This window comes from Lagopus leucura, unplaced genomic scaffold (genome assembly GCF_019238085.1).
Source record: "Lagopus leucura isolate 7727_CA_CO unplaced genomic scaffold, USGS_WTPT01 Super-Scaffold_100034, whole genome shotgun sequence".
NCBI lineage: Eukaryota > Metazoa > Chordata > Aves > Galliformes > Phasianidae > Lagopus > Lagopus leucura.
The window spans coordinates 2,329,684-2,348,404 of record NW_024962283.1 but is presented as its reverse complement, the minus strand read 5'-3'; the positions used below and the strand labels follow the sequence as shown (position 1 = coordinate 2,348,404).

General features: G+C 52.0%; 1 protein-coding gene across 1 annotated transcript in view; it reads left to right on the top strand.

Annotated features, from left to right (window-relative positions):
• Positions 1 to 2,393: 2,393 nt before the first annotated feature.
• The window catches only part of OPCML (opioid binding protein/cell adhesion molecule like), a 253,432-nt gene continuing 237,104 nt past the window's right edge, over positions 2,394 to 18,721 (top strand). The window contains exon 1 of the mRNA XM_042882564.1: positions 2,394 to 2,666. Within this exon, the coding sequence (XP_042738498.1) occupies positions 2,606 to 2,666 (61 nt within the window). The 5' untranslated portion in view covers positions 2,394 to 2,605. The remainder of the gene's footprint in view (positions 2,667 to 18,721) is intronic.

Sequence of the window (18,721 nt, the reverse complement as noted above, 5' to 3'; positions counted from 1 at the left end):
GCTCCGCTGCTGAAGTACATATTTATACATCTTTTATTTTGTCTTGGAGATCAAACAGAACAGGCCAATTCCCTGTTCAGCCCTGCACTAGTGAGCAGCAACAGATGCTTTTGCCCAAGCACGGTTGTTCCCATTTTACAGATGGGAAAGCAAAGGCAGTGATGTCCTGAAATTCTGGTCCTCGGCTGTGCTTGTCTAACCAGCCAATGTACGTGGAAGGAGAGCAGCTAAACGGGTGCTGGGTTTGTTTAATAGTTATTGGAAGGTTTTGGGGTGGAATTGCAAGCCCTAGCATACGGGAGGAATGTCGTGGGAGGAGAAGAAGTAAGAATGTGTTGTTTCAAAATGTGCCCAAATATAGCTTTTCAGCTCTGGGTTTGAAAGCGGAGCAGCACGCTTGTTCTGAGCCCATCAAACGCGATCGCTAATTAGAAATTATTTCTTTGTTCCTTCCTTTTGGTTCTGTGAGGATGACGGCACTGCGTTTTTCCTTGGGTGGGTTTCCCAAATCCTTTGTGAAGTGAAGAGTGATGCCTTTGGGGTCTGGGGAGGGGTGTAGGGGGAGCTGGCTCATTCAGTGGCCATGCAGGGTCTTGCGCCCCAAAATCCCTCTTGGTTGGCAGGACGGGTCTGAGCTGCACAGGTTTGCTTGGGAGGATGAATTTGCTCACTGCCGGCCATTTGGGTGTCAATGAAGGGAAATCCAGCAGGGAAACATTGCTATGCTCATCTCAGGCTGAACGAGGCTGCTTGTTTTCCTTTTTTTTTTGCTCAGTGTGATGGTTTAGCTCTTCCAGAGGTCAAGGCTGTTGTGAACAATATAGCTTTACTCCCATTAAAAGATAAAAATCCCCGGGCGCGTTTGCTGCATCGTGCACAAACTCACCTAAAGGGCTGGGAGGTGGGGTGCCTTCAGTGGATGACGTTGGGAACAGGGTTGAGTTAAAAGCTTTTGAAGAACTTGTGGTTTATTCATGGGGAATAGGAAATGAGTAGAGATGGATGGGTGAAATGCAACCCGAGTTTGTCCTGGTGGTGTGTTTTTTGGCTTCCATCCCTCGTTGGGTGAGCGCTGTGGTTGTGGTGTTGCACATGGGGAAGTGCCCTTCCTGCTCTTGTTTCTGTGGGGGGGAGCGCACCATGGGGGGGGAGGTTGATGGTTTTTCTGCTTTATTTTCTGTTTTATTGGCAGATGATGCCTTTAAGGCCAGAAGGGGTGTGGAGGGAGAAGGGAGGTTACAGTGCTGTGCCCCCTGGATGGGGGGGGGGGGAGGAAGAGATACGAAGGTGGAAGCAAAGGAAAATAGTGGGATGGTAGAGGGCAACATGTGGGAGCTCGTGGTGCCAAAAAGAGTGAGTACAGAGCTAAAAGCCCAAAGCCTTGGCTAAAAGCACCTTTAGGCTGGCCTGCAATTCAAAGCAAAAAGAGACTTAAAGCCTAAAAGTAACGGGGAAAGAGATGGTGTCGTGCCAAAGGAGCCGATTCAGTTTGCCTTTATGCATTTTAAAAGGCTCACGATATATTTTTAACAAAGCCACGATGAATGTGCAACAAGAAGCTCTTTCTGTTGTTTGGTGAACGTCAAAAAGCAGCGTTCTTCCATTTGGAAACTTCTTCACAGCGTGGCAGAACCGATCCCTGGGGTGCAGAAATGCACTGAGCTGGGGGGGGACTGTGTGAAGGGGGGGGGGTTTGGCTGGCAGGTATCACTGTGCCCCTATGAGGAAGCTGGGGATGGAGCTGGGGAGCTGGGGCACGTGGCAGAGGGATGGATGGCGGTGTGTTGGGGATGCTCAGAGCTGGGCAGCAGTGTGGGAATGTGATGTGGGGGGGCAGCGGGGTGCAAGGAGAGGATTTAAAAACTCTGCTTTGGTGGAAGCTGGGTGGGATCGGTTTGGCAGTCAGCAAGAGCAGAGAACCCCGTTCTGGGTGTCCTCTGGGAGCTGCTTAATGCACAGAAAGGGGGGGAAAAATAGAGCTCTGGTTGGGATGCAAGGAGACAGTTCTCTGTGTCAGATTTTTGTGCAAAAACCACCCGCTCACGCTCCCAAGCTTGGGAGCTTCTGCTCGCCTCCCTTGGCAGCAGGCAGAGCTGCCGGCTGCTCCCGGGGGGGCCCTGCGAGGGGCGAGCTGGGGGGCTGCCAGCCCCGGCTGGGGGCACGGTGTGGGCAGAGCCCCGTGCTTACATCACCGCTGCTGGGCTGAAGGCGGCCGTGGGACGTGCGGGTCCTCGTGCCCGGTGGGGAGGGGGGGGATGATGCCCGTGTTGAACTCCCCGGTGGCACAGAGAGAGTGTGCGGGTGTCAGTCAGCAACCCGAACCAATGGGTGCCCGGTAGGAGGTCTGCTTCCCCCTGCACGGCCGGAGCCCGGTGCTTTTCGGGCTAGTTGTGCGTGTGTGTGCGAGGAAAAATCGGAGCCGCTGACTGCCTGCTCCTCTCTCTCTCTCTCTCTCTCTCTCTCTCTCTCTCCAGCTCGCTAACTCAGTCTCCCTCCCACTGCAAACATTGGATTTAAACCTGCTCAGCATTCAACGCAGAGGAAAGCAGCGGCGGCAGCAGCAAGCAAGCAAGCAAATCAGCCGCGAGCCGACCGCAGCTCCAAGATGTACCATCCTGCCTGCTGGATCGTCTTCACCGCCACCACTGCCCTGCTCTTCATCCCAGGTAGGCAGTGCGGGAAGCTTTTCCCCCCCCGGGGCCGAGAGGGGAGCGATGCAGAGGATGGAGAGGTGGTGGTGCGTGCTGGGGGGACCCGGACTTGATGCCCGTAGTGCTTGGCTGCACGCAGCAGCGAGTTGCTCTGCATCAGGGCTCGGCGAGTGCTTGCAGCAGGGTTCAAGGCAGCGAGCTGGCCTCTGGGGAGAGCTCTGGGTGCTGGCAGTGCAGGAGGATGGCATTGCACATCGAGTGTGCGTGCTGCCTGCATGGGAAGAGCCGGTTCTTCTGTCCAAGCCCTGTCTAGACGTGGTGGGAGCTGGGATCACGCAGCTCTTTCCCCTTCCAAGTTGGGCATCTCCTGCATCCTTCTCTCCTCTGTGAGCTGTCGCACTGTTCACCTTGCTCCCTCACATCCCTGCTGATTGCCACTGGGCAAAACGGGCTGCCAGCCCCGTGCCTGCTTTTACAAAGTGAAGATGAAGCCCCCGATGTGGGCACCTGCAAGAATGAGCCCACCTGCAGCAAAGGTGCTCAGCTGCTGTGTGCTGGGCAGGAGGCTCTCAAAATGCAGACTGGCCTTAGGATGAGGGGGAGACGTGAGGTTTGCATTGAGACCGGATCTGAGCTGATGCTCAGCGGTGGGGCAGTGAGCACAGCTCTGCAGCGTATCCATGGGGAGAGGGAAGCAGCAGAGTGGGCAGCAGAGCTGCTCCTGAGGGACAAGTCACTGGTATTTTCAGACAAGGATGCGTGCTTCTAGCAGCTGAAAAGATTGCGGCCCCTGTTGAAACAGATGGGGACTGGATGTTGAGGCTCGGATCCTATCTCAGCCCAACATGTGTTTTTCATGACTGTCAGTGAGAATTATGTTGGACTCAGGAGGGCAGGGAAGATGCACAGCTGCAATTTGAGCCGTTCTCTGTGGTTTAGTTCCAGTGCTTCTCTGTGCTGGGCTGGGCTGTGTGAGAAGCTGGAGGGGGAAGAGATGAGCTGTGTCATAGCTGGAAGACAGCTCTCACCTCTGTGAGACAGCTGTGATGAGCACAGGAGTGCTCAGGCTCCAAGTTGCTGCTGGAGGCTCACATCATGGGACTGTCTGTGTCCAGGGGTGCAGTGCCTGAGGGATGAAACAGCCACGGACATGGGATGGGTGCTGCTGATTGATGCTTGGGTTCCATTGATGCTTGCTGCGGTGGCAGGGCGACATGATGTGTGCTAGGCAAGCATGGGCTGGGCAAGATGTGCCAATGGAGGACCTCCAACAGCAGTGCCTTTAATGGGTTGTCTTTGGCTCCCCAGGGCGCCACGAGCCAAAATGGTGCACCTATAGCACAGCAGAGAGCACGTGGGAGCAGGGATGATGCTCTCATCCATTGGAGAGTACAAGGGATTTTCAGGGGAAGTATTGAAATGTCTCACCTGGAGCAAAACATGGCAGTGGGTTTTCCTGGCGTGGGGGGCAGCTTGTCTGCCCAGTGCAGTTGGGTTGAAATTGCAGTGAAATGGATGCAAGGCAGCATCCAGAAGAAAATGGACCATGCAGTTAAGCCTCCAGTAACTTGGGAGAGGTTTCTTGATCTGCACTTTGCCGTTGTAGCTTTGCCTTCTTATTTATATTGAGCAGCAATATCTGCTTTGGCTCTGAATGTCCCCTGAGTCAAACCAGCCTAGGAATTTGCCCAGCTGGGCTCAGCTGTTAATCCATCACACAGAAACCTGCTGCCTGCAGTAGAGGAAGGAAAGCGTTCTGGTGTGCCAAGCTGCTGCCTTGGTCCTTTTCCGACCCCTGGGGCCTGCGTCTTCCGTTGGGTTTTTAATGCTGTTGATTTTTTTTTTGCAAGCAAGGATCCCACGTGCTCTGTGCAGGTGATGCTCCCCTGGGATGTGCAGAGGCTGTTTGTGAAGCGTGAACTCTTTTCCTCACCATTTGTGTGTGCATCCTGCGGGAGTTTCTCATGGGGTGGTTAAAGTGAGAAGGGAACCTGCTTTTAGAGGTGTAATTAGAGTGAAGGGAAACATCACAACTTGAAGGCTCCTGCAGAAAATAGCGCTGCAAAGTTATTATTAGCTGTAATAGCTTATTTGCCAGTTTTTTCCCTCTTTCTCTCCCACCTCTGTTCTTTGCTTTTCCTTTTCATTTTCCTCCTTTTACCTTTGTTAGGAAAGATGTATATTTTTTTTCCCACTGGGACTCGCATTGTCTCGTTACCAGTTCACTGCTGTGGAATGTAAAGACACGAAAGGTTAATGCAGTAATGAAACCCTGACCCCTCTGCTCATAGATAGCATCTTACTCTGTAGCTCTTTATTTCTTTGTCAGACGAGTTCCCATGCAAAACAATTTCTAAGGCTAATGTTGTTGTCTTTGGCTTTGGGCAGGGCTCCTGGGTGACAGTGCTTTCCGAGGTGGGCTCCTCCTGATGGGAAGGATGCAGTTATGGCATGACATCATGGCTCTACTGGTGGCAAAAATCAATGCGCGTCAGCTTGTTTAGACATTTATATTGCTGCCTTTGCTGGCCTGGCAAAATGGCTTGTCATGGCAGTGGCTCCTTCCCAGCTGGGGCTCGAGCCCTGCAGGCTCGGAGCTGTGGCAGTGCAGGCTGCAAGACAGCTGCTCCTGGTGCTGCGGGTCCTGGCATCTGGGAGCCTGCTGGGCAGAGTCCCCAGTGCCCTGCTGTCACCTCTCGCATGTAGGACTTGCTTTCTGCACCCGCTTGTAACTGAGCCTCACGTGGGCTGTGTGGCGTTGATGCTGGATGAAAATGCAGTCTAAAATGAAGAAATAGGCACGGCAGGACTTACAAAAGCTGTTTGCTTCCTGTTCAGGAGTGATGGCTGGGCTTGGGGGTTACCGGATGCCACTGCCACGTGGGGCTCAGCTGTGACCCCTCTGCCAAAGGGGATGCAGGGCAGGCAGAGAGCTGCTGATCCCTGCAACTAAGCCGAAGAGTAAGTACCTGGAGCACGTTAGTTCTGCTTCAGTGTCGTTTCCAACTTAGACTAAAAGGGATTTTCTGAGCTCTCTCGAAGGCTGGGGATGGTAGTGGCTGCGCTGCTGTGGCCATCAGCCCTCCATCAGTCAGAGATGTTGGGGAAGAGATCCCATTAGCAGCCCTGTGCCCTGGGCTCCCGTTTGCCTTTCCAAGCGGTGTCAGGAAGGATCGTGATAGAAGAAGGAGCAAATGCAGCTTTTTCCTCTGTGCAAACCCTCTGCATTGTAAGTTTCTGGAACAATTTGTTCTAGGGGCTCTGGGGCTGCTCTCTCCGGTTGCTGCCTTCCAGGGTGCACCAAACTGGATGGAGGATCTTGCTTTGCTTATTCCAGCAGATTCCCTTTGACAGCATCCCCTCTGTGTGTCGGTCTGTGGTTGCAAACAGCTGGATGGAGGAGTCTGCTGGTGTGAGTCTCTGTGAAGTACTGACACTGGAGCTGGAATGAGAGAAATGGTTCAAAGGCACCAATGGGAGCTGGGTACATTAAGTGATGCTTTTGAAAATCTTCCCCAAAGGCCTGAATGTTTGGTGATGGTGGATCTGAAGTTGCATAAACAGCTATGTTCCTATTTTACACTTGAATATTCAATTTGAAGTTTGTGCTCAGCTTGGTTAGGGCGTGATGAACCTCTGTGTGTTTGCACCCAGAGCTGGTGGTCACCCACTATCCTGTCCCCAAAAGAGATCCCCACCAAAACCGAGTATCGTCTTTACACACACACATATATATATGTATATATGTATATATATGTTTGGTTTTTTTTTTTTCCTTATCAAAATCTATGGGGTCATTTGTGCTCAAAGCTGACCTGCAGTCAGCCTGGGCTTTGCAGCCCTATCCTTTTCCCATTCGCAGACAGGCAAATCCCAGCACAGCTCCCAGCTGCTACTGTGTGCAGGGTGGGCTGTGATCTCAGCTTGTCAAACTTGTCCTCTTTTTTTTCTTTTTTTGTTTAAACTTAAAAATAATAACAGCTCTGCCACAAATCTCCTTCCCTCCCTTTCTCTAATGAAGGCATGGTACTTATAATTACCAATGCAGCAACTACGCATACAGAGGTGGCTTTGACACTTGCTTCTCAGTGGGTGGGTTTATAAGGAAACTCCTCTTTTTTTTTTTCTTTTCCATCTTTTTTTCCTTACTTAGAGGAAAGAAACACTTACCTGCCTGCTTCCCATCAGCTCTGGGAGTGCGTTACCGTGCTCTAAGGGTGACTGAATCTCTGTGGGCTGGATTCTATGGATGGACACATCAGCCCTGGGCAGCAGGGCTCAGCATGATGTGGTGGCACCGGTGCGTCAGTGGGGCCATGCAGGGATGCAGGACTTGTTGCCTGTGCAGCACAGTCATGTGCCTGCAGGACACGTGTGCGATGAGACGAGGAAAGGGGGGAAGAAGAAAAAGAGTTATTTTTAGGTTTACTTTTCTGTGAATTCAGCGCTAGTGAGAAGTGCTGGATTGACAGCTCTGGAGATGGAAGCTGTCTGCAATCCGCAGGGAAGGGGAGCCCAGCACGTTGTCCTGCTGGGTCCGTGCTTTGGGATGGATGCTGAGGCTGGAGTGCGTTGGCCTGGGGTGAAAAACAACAGGAGGTCTGTCCTGTTGGCCAGGGCTGGCCACTGGTGGGTTTAACATGGGGTAAAGCCTCCTAGTGGGGCACGTAGGATTGTTTGAGCTGGGGGCTGTGGGTTCCTTCATGGTGGCTAAGTCAGCAGTTGCTTGTGGACCGAGTGAACCTGCAGCAAAAGCTTCTGTGACAGCAGGAACATTGCTGTGTCCACTAATGAAATGGCCCAGGTGCATTTGTCATAGGCATAGAACCATTTGAGGTGGAAGGGACCTTCGGAGGTCATTTAGTCCAACTGTTCCACAACGAACAGGGACTCTTCATCCCCACGTTCCTTGCAGACCATGGAAGGGGTCTTCACAGCAGGCTTCAGGCTCCCAGAGCAGCACCAATGGAGGGCACTGGGGGGTCCATGCTGTGCATCCCACAGGGTGCCTCCAAGGAGCCTTCATCCACACCCACCATCGCCTCTTCCTGCGCCACTGTTTACTTCTGCCTTTTGTTTCCTGTACTTGTTGCTATGCATGTAGCGTGTGGAAGGAGCTCCAGCAAATATAGGCCACACTTTGATTGTTCAGCAAGCTGGAAAATGATGATTATAATTTTTGACAGAAGGGAAGGAGGGGGAAGGAGATCTCTGGGCTTTCAAATCTGCTCTGTCATAAGCAGGATCTCGCAAGGGCCCTCTGACTTCTCCCTCCCCAAAGGAAATGGCGTTTGCATAGCAAGAAGGGCTACAGGAAAAATTCTTCTCTTTACAAGGGCAAAACAATACTTACTTCACTAATCCTTCCACCTTGTGCAGCAGTCTTGTCACAGCACATAAGCAAAATGCGGTTGGCATTGGCCGGTAATCGAACGGGAAGCATCCGAGAGAAACCTGGAGTTGGATGCTGCTAAAAAAAAACCCCAGTCCCTGTTAGACACAACCATGCACAGCCAGGCACGTGTCTGACTACGTATGGCAGTGCTGGCTGCATCAGGGCTGGATGTGACAGCGGAGCCCGTGGAGACCTCCACCCAACCCTTCCCATCCCACGCAGTTGGCGTTGGCCGTCTGCTCCCCGCTGGATCTCCCCGTTGTTTTATCGAATAGCTTTGGCTAATTTTCACTTCAATTTTTTTTTTTTTGGTCTTTCTTTTAATGCGATCGCTTCTAATGAGGCTAATGACATTTAGTCTCCATGGCGGCGCATGTTAATTTGGTCACCAAAATGTCAGCGTGAGGCGGATGCGTCCTATCTGCCCGCGACAAACACTCTGCAGACAAAGGGGCTCTGCTCCCAGCCGTCCCCTCCTTATCTCAGGGCATACAGGGACAGACCAGGGCATTTGGCAGAGCTGCCTTCCCGCCGTCCCTCCTCTTCTGGCACCGGGTTCTGCTGCAGAGCCCCATGAGCATGGGAGGTGAGGAGCGCTGAAACGGAACCTTGGGAGCAAGCTGGTGCGATGTAATTAATCAGATGTCAAAAGCCCTGAGCAAAGTTAGCTTTGATCAGTAGGGAAATCTGTCAAGCAGGTCGTTCTGCTGCCCGTGGCGTTCTTCTGTCTGTCTCGGCCTATCCATCTGCCTTGTCCCTTCTTAATGTGGCCAAGGTGGCAATCTTCTGCAGCCAGGTGGCACCTTCCAGCCTGCAAAGCGTGGGGTAGCATCTCCTTGTCCTCGCTGGCTCTGGTGGTGTAGGATACAGTGATGTGACCCTCCTTGCTGAAAAGGGACCCCCTGGTGTGGGCTCCTACAGGTTGGAAACAGGACCATGGCTGGAGGCTGGAGGTGGATGTAGGTGTTGCAGAGGTGCTGCTGTGTAAACTCGGCTGCCTGCAAAGTCGGGGGATCAGGAGCAGCACCAAAGCTGAGGGAGGCAGTGCTGAGACTGCAGGTGGCTGCACGAGGAACAGTGACTTCTGATATATTGTACTCGAGTCTTACCAACGTGTTGAGCCTTAGGAGCCTGAGCCGTTTTGCTTAAGAATGAGTCCCTTTTTTTCTGCAATCTGTGTCCAAATGCAGCTGAATTTGATCTGCTCTCCTTTGATCTGTTCCTCCCTCTCCATTCTGCGTAGCAGGAATGGATGAAGATTAAAGTTTGCAGCTTCTGAGCAAACTAGGTTGCTCATCACTGCGTGATACCCAATTACCTGCTGATACCTCAGGAGTGAGAAGGTATTGATCCTGCTTGGATTTGAACCTGTTGAACCAGAGAGTCTGGGTATTTCAGATACGTTGCTTAGGACACACCATTTCCTACAGGACCTGAAGTGCAGCCTCTGCGCCCGCGGTGCTCGGAGCTGATGGAGGTGGCTCTGTGTCTCTGCCACGGGGGAAATAACCAATATGTGATAAATAAGAGCAGGGGCGCTCTGCAGAGCGCACGCGGGATGTGGATGTGATGAGTCCTGTGATGTGCGTGAGGAATATCTCCATTTTTACAGAAAACAAATTCCCAGAAGCTGATGTTTTCCCCCTTAAGCCTGTGGCTTTCTGTACCTCGTCTCTGTGAGCTCCCCAGGCTGCAGAAATCTTTGGTGGCATCTCCTGTGTTTGCCTTCCTCCAGTCTTCTGCTGGCTGTCATGTTCACTACTAGAAACAGCATTTTAATTAAGAAACAAGAGCAAAAATTCTCTCCAAATCGGGTGGTGAGGGGAGGCTTGAGGGACTGGATCGAAATATTCATTACTGAAACGTGGTTTCGGGTCTTGCTTGTGTGTCATGGTTGTTCCTGTAGATCTTAAAACACTTCACGAAGAAGAGAAATTTCATGGTCCCTGTTTGTGCAGACAGGGAAGCCAAGGAATAAAGAGGGAGAATGACTTGCCTAAGGCATGCATGGAGAGATGTGTTAAAAGACACGTCCTTGCTGTAGTTCCAGATCTGAACTGGAGGCTTCTACGTTTTTTTCCTTGTGAAACAGCAGGTTTCAGATTCATCCTCTGAGAAACACAGTCAAAAGACTGAAATCAGTGCATTGAACCCCAAAATTTCTCTGCTGTGCTGACGTGGAGCTGGGGGCACCAAGGCTTGCACTTGGGAGCTGTCAGAGCTGTGATGCCCAGGGGTGATGTGTGGAGGTTGCTGAGCACCGGTTGGTGACAAGCAGGCAACGAACGTGGCTTTGTGAGTCAGTGGGCACTCTTTGCTGCTGTTGGTGAAGGCAGGAGGGCAGCACGTTCTGGATGCCCTTGTCCTTCCGTGCCTCGTCTCCATCCGACTTCTCCGTAGGTCTGAGAGTGCTGATCTCAGAGCTGAAACCAGGAGGCGAACGGAGAGGAAATTCTCAAGCACGCTCTTCTCTCAACCCTTGGGCTCAAAATGGAAACACTCTGCAGTTGAACTGAGAGCACACATTTATCCCAGTAATGCTCGCTGTGCTTCTGCTCTGTGCGCTGCAGTGTCCGCCGGCTGCTCCGGGGCTGCTGCTGGATGCCTTTGCCAGCCTTTGCCTATAGTCGGGGTGCTTTATCTTTATAAAGTAGCAATAAGTGGACAGTATAATATATTTCACTTTTAATAAGGTGTTGCCAGTTGCACACACTCCGCAGAGCAATTAGTGTCAAAAGCAGCTAAGCAATGGCGGGGAGCCGTAATTCGGCTGTTTACCGACCTGGAGGATTTATGGGCAGTCGTTGGGGGGAGCTGCGGTCACGGCTTGGCCGGAGATCCGGGAGGTGCTACGTGCTGGCTGCAAAACCACGAGCCTGCGAGCTCCTGGAAGCTCTTAAGGGAGGCCAGAGTGAGCTGCTCGTCCCTTGTGTTGGCCCATAGGGCTGGGGCTTGGGAGGAAGTATCCAAAAGAGGATGCTGAGCCAGCCCTGATGTGCCAGCCAGCCAAAAGGTGGCTGGGAGGACCTCTTTGTTCTTCGTGTTGGTGTGGCAGGCAGCTTTGTGGCGTGATGTTGTCCTCTGTGCTGTTGCGAGGCTGGGTTGCATGTGGATCAAGTGAGGTTCGGTGCATGGCTGGTGGAGATGGCAGAGATGGGGATGGAGAGGGGAGCTTTTACGTCTTGGGGCAGCCGTGCTTTGTGGCAAGGCCTTCACCTTCCCCTCTAAAGGAAATGGTCACAACATTTGGTTTCTGATGTGAATATAAGGAATATTTCTGAGCTTATGCCCCTATCCTCCTCCCCATTTCCACCCCCTGTTTCTCAGTTCAATAAAGTTCCAGTTCCTTGGGTTTGTTCTCCAAATTGAAAGCCTTCCATTTTCGCACCTCTGTAATTGGTGCTATCTGTTGAGAGAAACTCTGCAACACCAGCCAGCCAAGGTCAGGAGGAGCTGAATTGAATTAAAAGGAAGAGAAATTGGTTCGAGGTGGGCAGAGGGCCGCAAAGGGAACGATGCAATTTCTCTCCTCGGGGCTCCTGATGAGCAGAGGGAACGGCAGCTTCCCCGAGCACCTGCGGGGTGCTGACACCGACCCACCCACACCTCCATCTGCACATGGAGGTGGGCACCTCACGACTGCAAACAAGGAGATGAGGCCCAGCGCCCGGTCCTTTATCTGGTCAGCGGGATGGGGCTGTGCTCCTCCAGCTCCCGAGCTGGGATGCTGACAACTGTCACTGCAATGACCTTGCGGTGATTAAATACAGCAAGAAATTGTCTTTTTAATAAGAAACTAAAGGCGTGATGCAAGCTGGCGGCTGGGAGGTTTAAAATACGGTGCTGTGACCCTGCCACTAACTCAGACCCTGCTGTAGGGCGAAGGGTGAGGGTTGAGATCCTCTGCTGTCCTTAGCTGGGCTAAAACCGGAGGTCTCAGCAGAAGTCAGTGTGTGCAGCCCCAGGGTGGCACGGCTGTGGCTCATGAGCGCTGCGTGGAGCTGTCTCAGGGGTATGGAAGTGATGCTCACAGCTCTTATTGAGCTGCTTGGGGATTTTTCCACTGCATTTTTTTTTTTTCCCCTTGAAAAAGTACTCCTTGCTGGCAAAAATTGCTCTGGGAAGTTGGTTTGCCTTGAGAATGCAGTTTGCAGGAGCAGGGGCTGCGTCCTGGGCAGTGCTGTGCGTCCGAGTCCCTCCTCTGTCCTGGTTCCAAACTTACAGCCTCCATTCCCCCCACGCTGGAGCTCTCTTTCTGGATTCATAATAGTGCTTACGATGCAGTTGGCCCGAAGTCTCCCCAGCCCAGCTAAACATCCATGGCCCTTCAGCAGCAGGGCCATGATTAGAGTGGCTCCACCGGGAGTCTGCAGCAGGGGGGAGGAGATGTTTCAAATGGTGGAATTTCAGGGAACAAGGCAACAATTTTCCACCCACTTCTGAGCTGGAGCAAAGCCTTCCCAGGCTCTTTTTCTCGCTTCCCAGCTGGGCTGGCATGGGGACATGGCTTTTATTAGCAGCAGTATGAAGGCAAGGGGCCAAAGGAGCTTTGGTGGATGCCAGGCTCAGCACCCGGTGCCCAACCACCGTTGGTTGCTGGTGGCTGTGCTCAGGGGATGTCCCCAGCCCTGTTTATTCCCTGCTATTGATGCTCGTGGCCTTGCTGTGCCGTGCTCTCACCTGGGGCAGGATGGGGGTGGTGTTGTGGCTGGAGGCTGCAGAGTGCCCTGCAGCCCCTGCTCTGCCTCTCCCGTAATTTATACAAGAGCAAGCTGATGTTCCCTTTTAAATTGACAAAGGCAGAGAATGGAGCTCGGGAAGCCCTCTGACCCCAGAGCCCTGGTCCATGAAAATTACAGGCGCTGTACAGCGCGTTTCCTCTTGATGTACTTGCAGTGGGGAGATGCTGGTTAATTTGCCAGGACTCAGAGGTGACCTGGGTTTAATAAAGAGGATTAATGGATTTGAGCTAAAGGTCTCGGCTGTTTGGAGCTGATAGGCTTCTCCTTCGAAGACACCGCAGCAGGCACAGCTCAGCCTCTTGCAGGGGAGGCGGAGGCTGTTGGCTGAAAGGAGCGTGCTGCTGTGTAACAAGGGATTTCCTCAGGGTTAATGGCCACGCAGGGCAGCCCCAGATCCCCGTGACCTGCTGCATGTGCTGCTCTCAGAAGGGTTAACAATAGCTGGGTGGAAAGGATCCCGTGTGAGGATCTGTTCTAGCACCAGTGTTGGGGATGAGGTTGAGCATCCGCTGCTGCTGTGCTCTCCCTGCACGTCTTCCTACTGCTCAGGGAGCAGTGAATTCCCTGCAGTCCTGCTTCCTGGCCCCCGAGCTGGCTGTATGTATTCCCATAATGAGGCAGTGGAGCCCTTTGGATGGGAGCAGCAATAGGCGGGTCTGCTTTCCCTGCCAGGCAAACGTGTGTGTGATCAATGCAATCAGCTCACCCTTCAGCTCTTTTTTGGATTGGATGGAAGAGATGCTCTGGCTGAAACCCCTTTATTGAGTAGAGAAGGTGCAGTGAAATTACAAGCTGTAGCTTTTACCAGCTCTGGCCTTCTGTCTTGTCTTTTCCTTATCCAACAGCTTGTCTGGTATTATGAAGCATTATTCTCTTAAAACCCCATTTTTCCCCTTTTCAGAGGGGTAAGCAAGCACTCAGCAATGCATCCTTGGCCAGCCCTGTGTAGAAACGCTCAGCAAGAGATCTGGAGGGCACAGAGCTGGTTCATCTCACAACTATTATTTATATCTGTAAGGCTGAATACTGACCTGCTTTACCTTAGTGCTCATCAGGGAAATCCAAATGAATGATTTCCTTGTAAAGCTGAGCACGGGGTTGGAGTCAAAGCTGTTTGCACTCTCCATCCAGTGAATCCCAGAGCTCTTTAGGACAGGAAGCAAAGGTATTAAATGCATTGCAGAAGAATTAAGTGCAGGACCCTGAAAGCGTGATTCAGCAAATACTCCTGGAGTTGATGCTCAGCCTGTTTGCAATGCGATGTGCTGTGCTGCTTCAGATGGAAACTGTGCAGGCAGTTTGCAGGTGCCCCAGGCATCTGCTTTCATGGCATTTTTTGGGGAATCCCTGGGGAAAAGGGGCTTTGGCTGCCCTCTGTTCCACCTTTGGGTTTTGCTTCTTTAATGGCATTGGAATTGCTGGTTGCTTTTTGTTTAGAGGAAGCCGCTTTGGTCTTGCAGGGTGCTCAGAGCCCCATCCAGCCTGATGGGGCATCAGCCACCTGTCTGGGCAGGCTGTTCCAGTACTTCACTACCCTTATTTTAAAAAGAAAAACCAAACTTTTTACTTAGGCCCAGTCTGAATTTCCCCTCTTTTAGTTTGAAATGGATGAGCAGTACCTGGGTGCAGTGCCTATTTCGGGCTGTGGCAATCAGCCCCGGGGATTCATCCAGCGTGCAAATAGCAATGCCTGGGCCGGGAATCTGCTCCCCAGGAACACGCTGGTTTGATGCCAGCAGCATTCTTTGCAGTCAGGTCAGGTGCTTTTCCTCGAGCCAAGCCCCGCTCAGAGCTGGCCCTGCAGCTCTCCGTGCTGCTACCTGTGGGCTCAGCAGCGGGAGCGCAGCACTTTGCAGCAGCATCTTGCAAATGAGCCACGCTGCACCCGGGCTGCTGCCTTAATGCATTCAGCCCGCATTGTCTTCCCGCCTTGTAATTTATACCTGATGTTGCCATGTATTATTTAGTTAGGCATGAGAAACGCCACTCGCGTGAAGGAGCGCGGCATGGGCACAGCAAGCTCCGGGTTCTGCCCCTTTGCAGTGGGGAATGGAGCACAGCAAGGTCTGCACTCTGACCCCAGCACCCCACTGAGCTTCCCAGGTTGCTGCCATCCCACGCAGAGCCAGGAATCCCTGCTCACCCGTGCAGCAGGGATTCAGTTATCGTTAGCTGAGCTTGCACAGCTCCGCACGGTGTCGTGCGGCTGCAAGTTTTTCTGGCCTTTTTAAACATCCAGCTGCAATGTATTATTACTTTTTTTCCTCTCCATTTCTTTGTAATTTGATTCTTTGCCTTTTCATGCTGTCATGTAATGTTTGGGGCCGCTTTGGCAGCCTGTGGCCACAGCAAGCGTTCGGACAGGGAGGAAGATGCATTCTGAGGAGACGCGCAGCCACAGTGCAATATCTAATATTTATTTCATATCCTATAAATTACACCGTGAGGGAAAAAGTCAGCATCCAAAAATTGTCTGTCTTTCTTTTTTTTTCTTTTCCTTCCTGGCAGCTTGCAGTTGGGGCAGTGTGGGATGGAGGGGAACCGCCGCAGCTCAAAGCTGCAGCCTCCAATTCTCACCTCCCTCAGTAATCCCTAAAGTCTGAGTTCTGACATTTCCAAAAAGTGGTTGGTGATGATTCAGGACAGAAATGGGAGATGCTGACATTTTGCTGGGAAAGGGCGATTCCCCCCTATTGAGGATGGGGTTGGAGGGGCTCCTGCTGTCATCTCCCCGGGCTCAGCACTGCCCCATCCCTGCAGCACCAATGGGGGATTGCTCTTTGTGGGGCAGAAAAGGCCAAACTCTCACAATTACCCAATTCTCAAACTTCTTCCCAGACCCCAGCAGTCTGCATATGGGCTGGCAAAAAAAAGAAAAAGCCTCATTTGTGGGTTTTTTTTCTGCTGAAAATGCACTTTTCTTGTGAAGCCATAGGCAGGCCCACATTGGGGCCATCTTTTCCTTTGGCGTTTCCCACCCCCTTCCTTGCAGCCCTCCAAACCGTTTTACCCCCATTGCCAATAAAGGCAAACAAAAATTAAATCTATAATTATCATTACTAATTCCACTTAATTAGTCACAAGCCAGCAGCCAAATTGGCTTTCTCATAATTATCAGATAAGCAGTAAGCACATCTCATAGATTATAATTAACACTGCTTAATTAAAATCTAATATACATACACCCTTTCCTCGACATATGCCTAATTGGGTTCATGAACAGAGGGGTGCAAAGCACCTGCCGTCCCCCACCCCCCCAAAAAGGTTTGTTCAATGCCATGAAGTTGCTTGAGCTTGCAATGAAGGCTGTGCTCTCTGAGGGTAAAATTAGTGGAAAGCTTGGAAATGAGCCCAAAAAGGGGAACTCTGTGCCTGCAGGGTGCTTGCAGCCCACAGCTGGATGGGTTCTGGCAGCGCATGGAGCTGAGCTGTAGCATCAGTGTGGTGAGTTGGTCATCAGGAGGGGCAACGGGGCAGAGAAGGAGGGCACACCTGAGTCTGAGTGCTTGTTGAGCAGGAATTGGGGCTGGATGGCTTCTGGGGCAAGCTGCTTTTTTCTTGCCCTTGCTCATAAACACCTTCCTTGCCCTTCTGTCTTCGTTTTCTTTAAAGCACCTCGGCTAGGAAAAAGGCGTCTCCCCGATGCACGATGAACTCATGCAAGATACTCTTCTGAGTTAAGTATTTTTTATTATTATTGTTATTGCTCCAGCTGTGACCTCTCCATCTCTGCTGGGATCTGCAATAATAAAGCAGCTTGAATAAATTACACTTAAAGAAAGTGAATGTTGGATGTTGGCTCTGAGCTCGGGAAATTGATGTCTCTCTTATTTCCTTACCCTGAGCAGGGTCGGGAGGAGCTGCCGGTGTTGCTCCTCCAGGCAGATGTGCTCTGGCCCCGTGTGCAGCCCCAGCTGGTATCACTTTCCCCTTTCCTGCTGCAGGGAGGAGATAGTGCTGTCTCTGATGGGTGATCGGTGACGTTCGTGGCCTCCTGACAGTTCACGCTGCAGATGGGATATGAGCATCATTTAGCAGAGGGATGTGGGTGGAGGTGGGAGAAGAGAGGAGAGAGCAAGAGGGTGATAAGGGGAAGATAAAGCATTGCCTGTGACAAGCACCACGTTGGGGCTGAGCAACAGGGATAGGCTCTGCTGGTGACAGCTATTGCTCCTGGGGGCATTGCTTTTGTTGTAGCATCCTATTTTGTTCTCCCCATTGACTGCAGAAAAGGAGAGGGGCTGTGGTGGGTGCAGGTCCTCGTGGCTCTGAGTTTGCTTGCTTCCTTTCTTGGTCTCACTGGTGCTGCAGCAGAGCTGGGTTGCAGGGGAGCCAGGGTCCTCCCAGGCTCGGTGCTTGTAGCCAAGATCCTGTGCAAGGGGTTGGACCTCAGCCCTCCTCCTGCTGCCTTTGGTAAATGGAGAACAAGCATCTGAGCCAGCTCTGCTGGCCTGGCAGTGCCTGGGTGGCCCTCGGGTTCCCCAACCCCTTGCATGCCCCGTGAGGTGCAGTAGCTGCCATCCAACCTTGTGGCAGCGCAGCGAGGCATCCCATTTGCACAGTAGCTTTTGCCTATTCGGCTGCCTGAGAGAAGTGGAAACTACTGATAATGCTGATTATTAATTAGATCATTTGCCTGCCAGATTTTGCTGAGCTAATATCCGACAGGCGAGTTTCTGCACTGGGGGGAGATTCACAAGATGTGATTTCTGATAGAGAGATGCTGAGCCAAGCACCTCACAGCCAGGATGGGAGTGGGATCTTCTCTGGGATCCTTTACAGTGAGAGCCCCGTGCTGGGAACTGGTTTTGGGTCTGAGCTTCCCAGCTTGGAAAGGGCATCCTGCTCTATGGTGTGAGGGAGTCTCAAAAGACCTTTAATGCGGCGGCAGCAAAAAGTAAAGGCTTGGCACGTGTTCTGGTGTCGGGGGAGGATTTGCGGATTAGAGATGTGTAATTGTATGTAGTGCATGACAAAACAAAATAAGTGGCAAAAAGAACTCGGTCGTATTAAGAACTCAAAGCAAGCATTAAGCTTTCTTACTAACATAGGGGGGGGAAAAAAAAAAGTGAAATATGCAAAGCAAAATCCCCTCTCGCCTCTGCAGCCTCTGCTCCGCTCGCATCCCGTGCAGCAGTGCTGATATTGAGGTCTCTGGGGCTGCTCCTGCTGCAAGAGGACTGCGAGGGCTCTGTGAGCCCCTCCAGCAGCTGCAGATGGATGAGCCTTGTCTGCATCCAGCTGCTCTTCCTGGTGACTTCAGCATGAATAGCACGGGTGGAAGAGCTGGAAGCAGATCCCGGGTGCCTCAGACCATAGCAGGATGGGTCCCCATCCAAAGGCTTTAGCAACTGGTTGCTCGTGAGCTTCTGCTTGACTGCAAGGCAGCTGTGTGCTTTTTCCACGGGGATTTCTTGCCATCATAAGATCTTCCCAGATTAAGTAAATAATTTCACATTAGCTTAATTAAGTCTAATAGACTCATTAGTTCACTCTTCGTGCTCATTCCCAAGGGAGCGGTGGCCGGGAACCGTGAAGAGATGCTGCAGAGGGATCCTAAGGCAGCAGCAGGGAGCTCTGGCACAGGCAGATCCCCAGGGTGGGGAGGTTGATGAGTTGGGAGCTCACGTCTGCATGGTGATCTGGGTGACAGGCAGCTTTCCTGCCCAAAGTTAGTTCGGGGTGGGTGTAGTTTCCCAAACAGAAGCGTGGTGCAGACCATCTACTGGTGACCCAACAGCATCTGTTTGCTTGGGATTGCCTTGACCTGCTCTGAGCTTTGTGGAACCAGAAGAGCAGCCCTGCAGGAACAGACCCTGAGGTGAATTTTTTGGTGCTTCTGTAGCACTTAAATGATTTCCAGCTGATGGAGAGCTGTATCAGGTCTAGAGGAGGGCCACAAAGATGCTCAGAACTTGGAGCACATCTCCTGT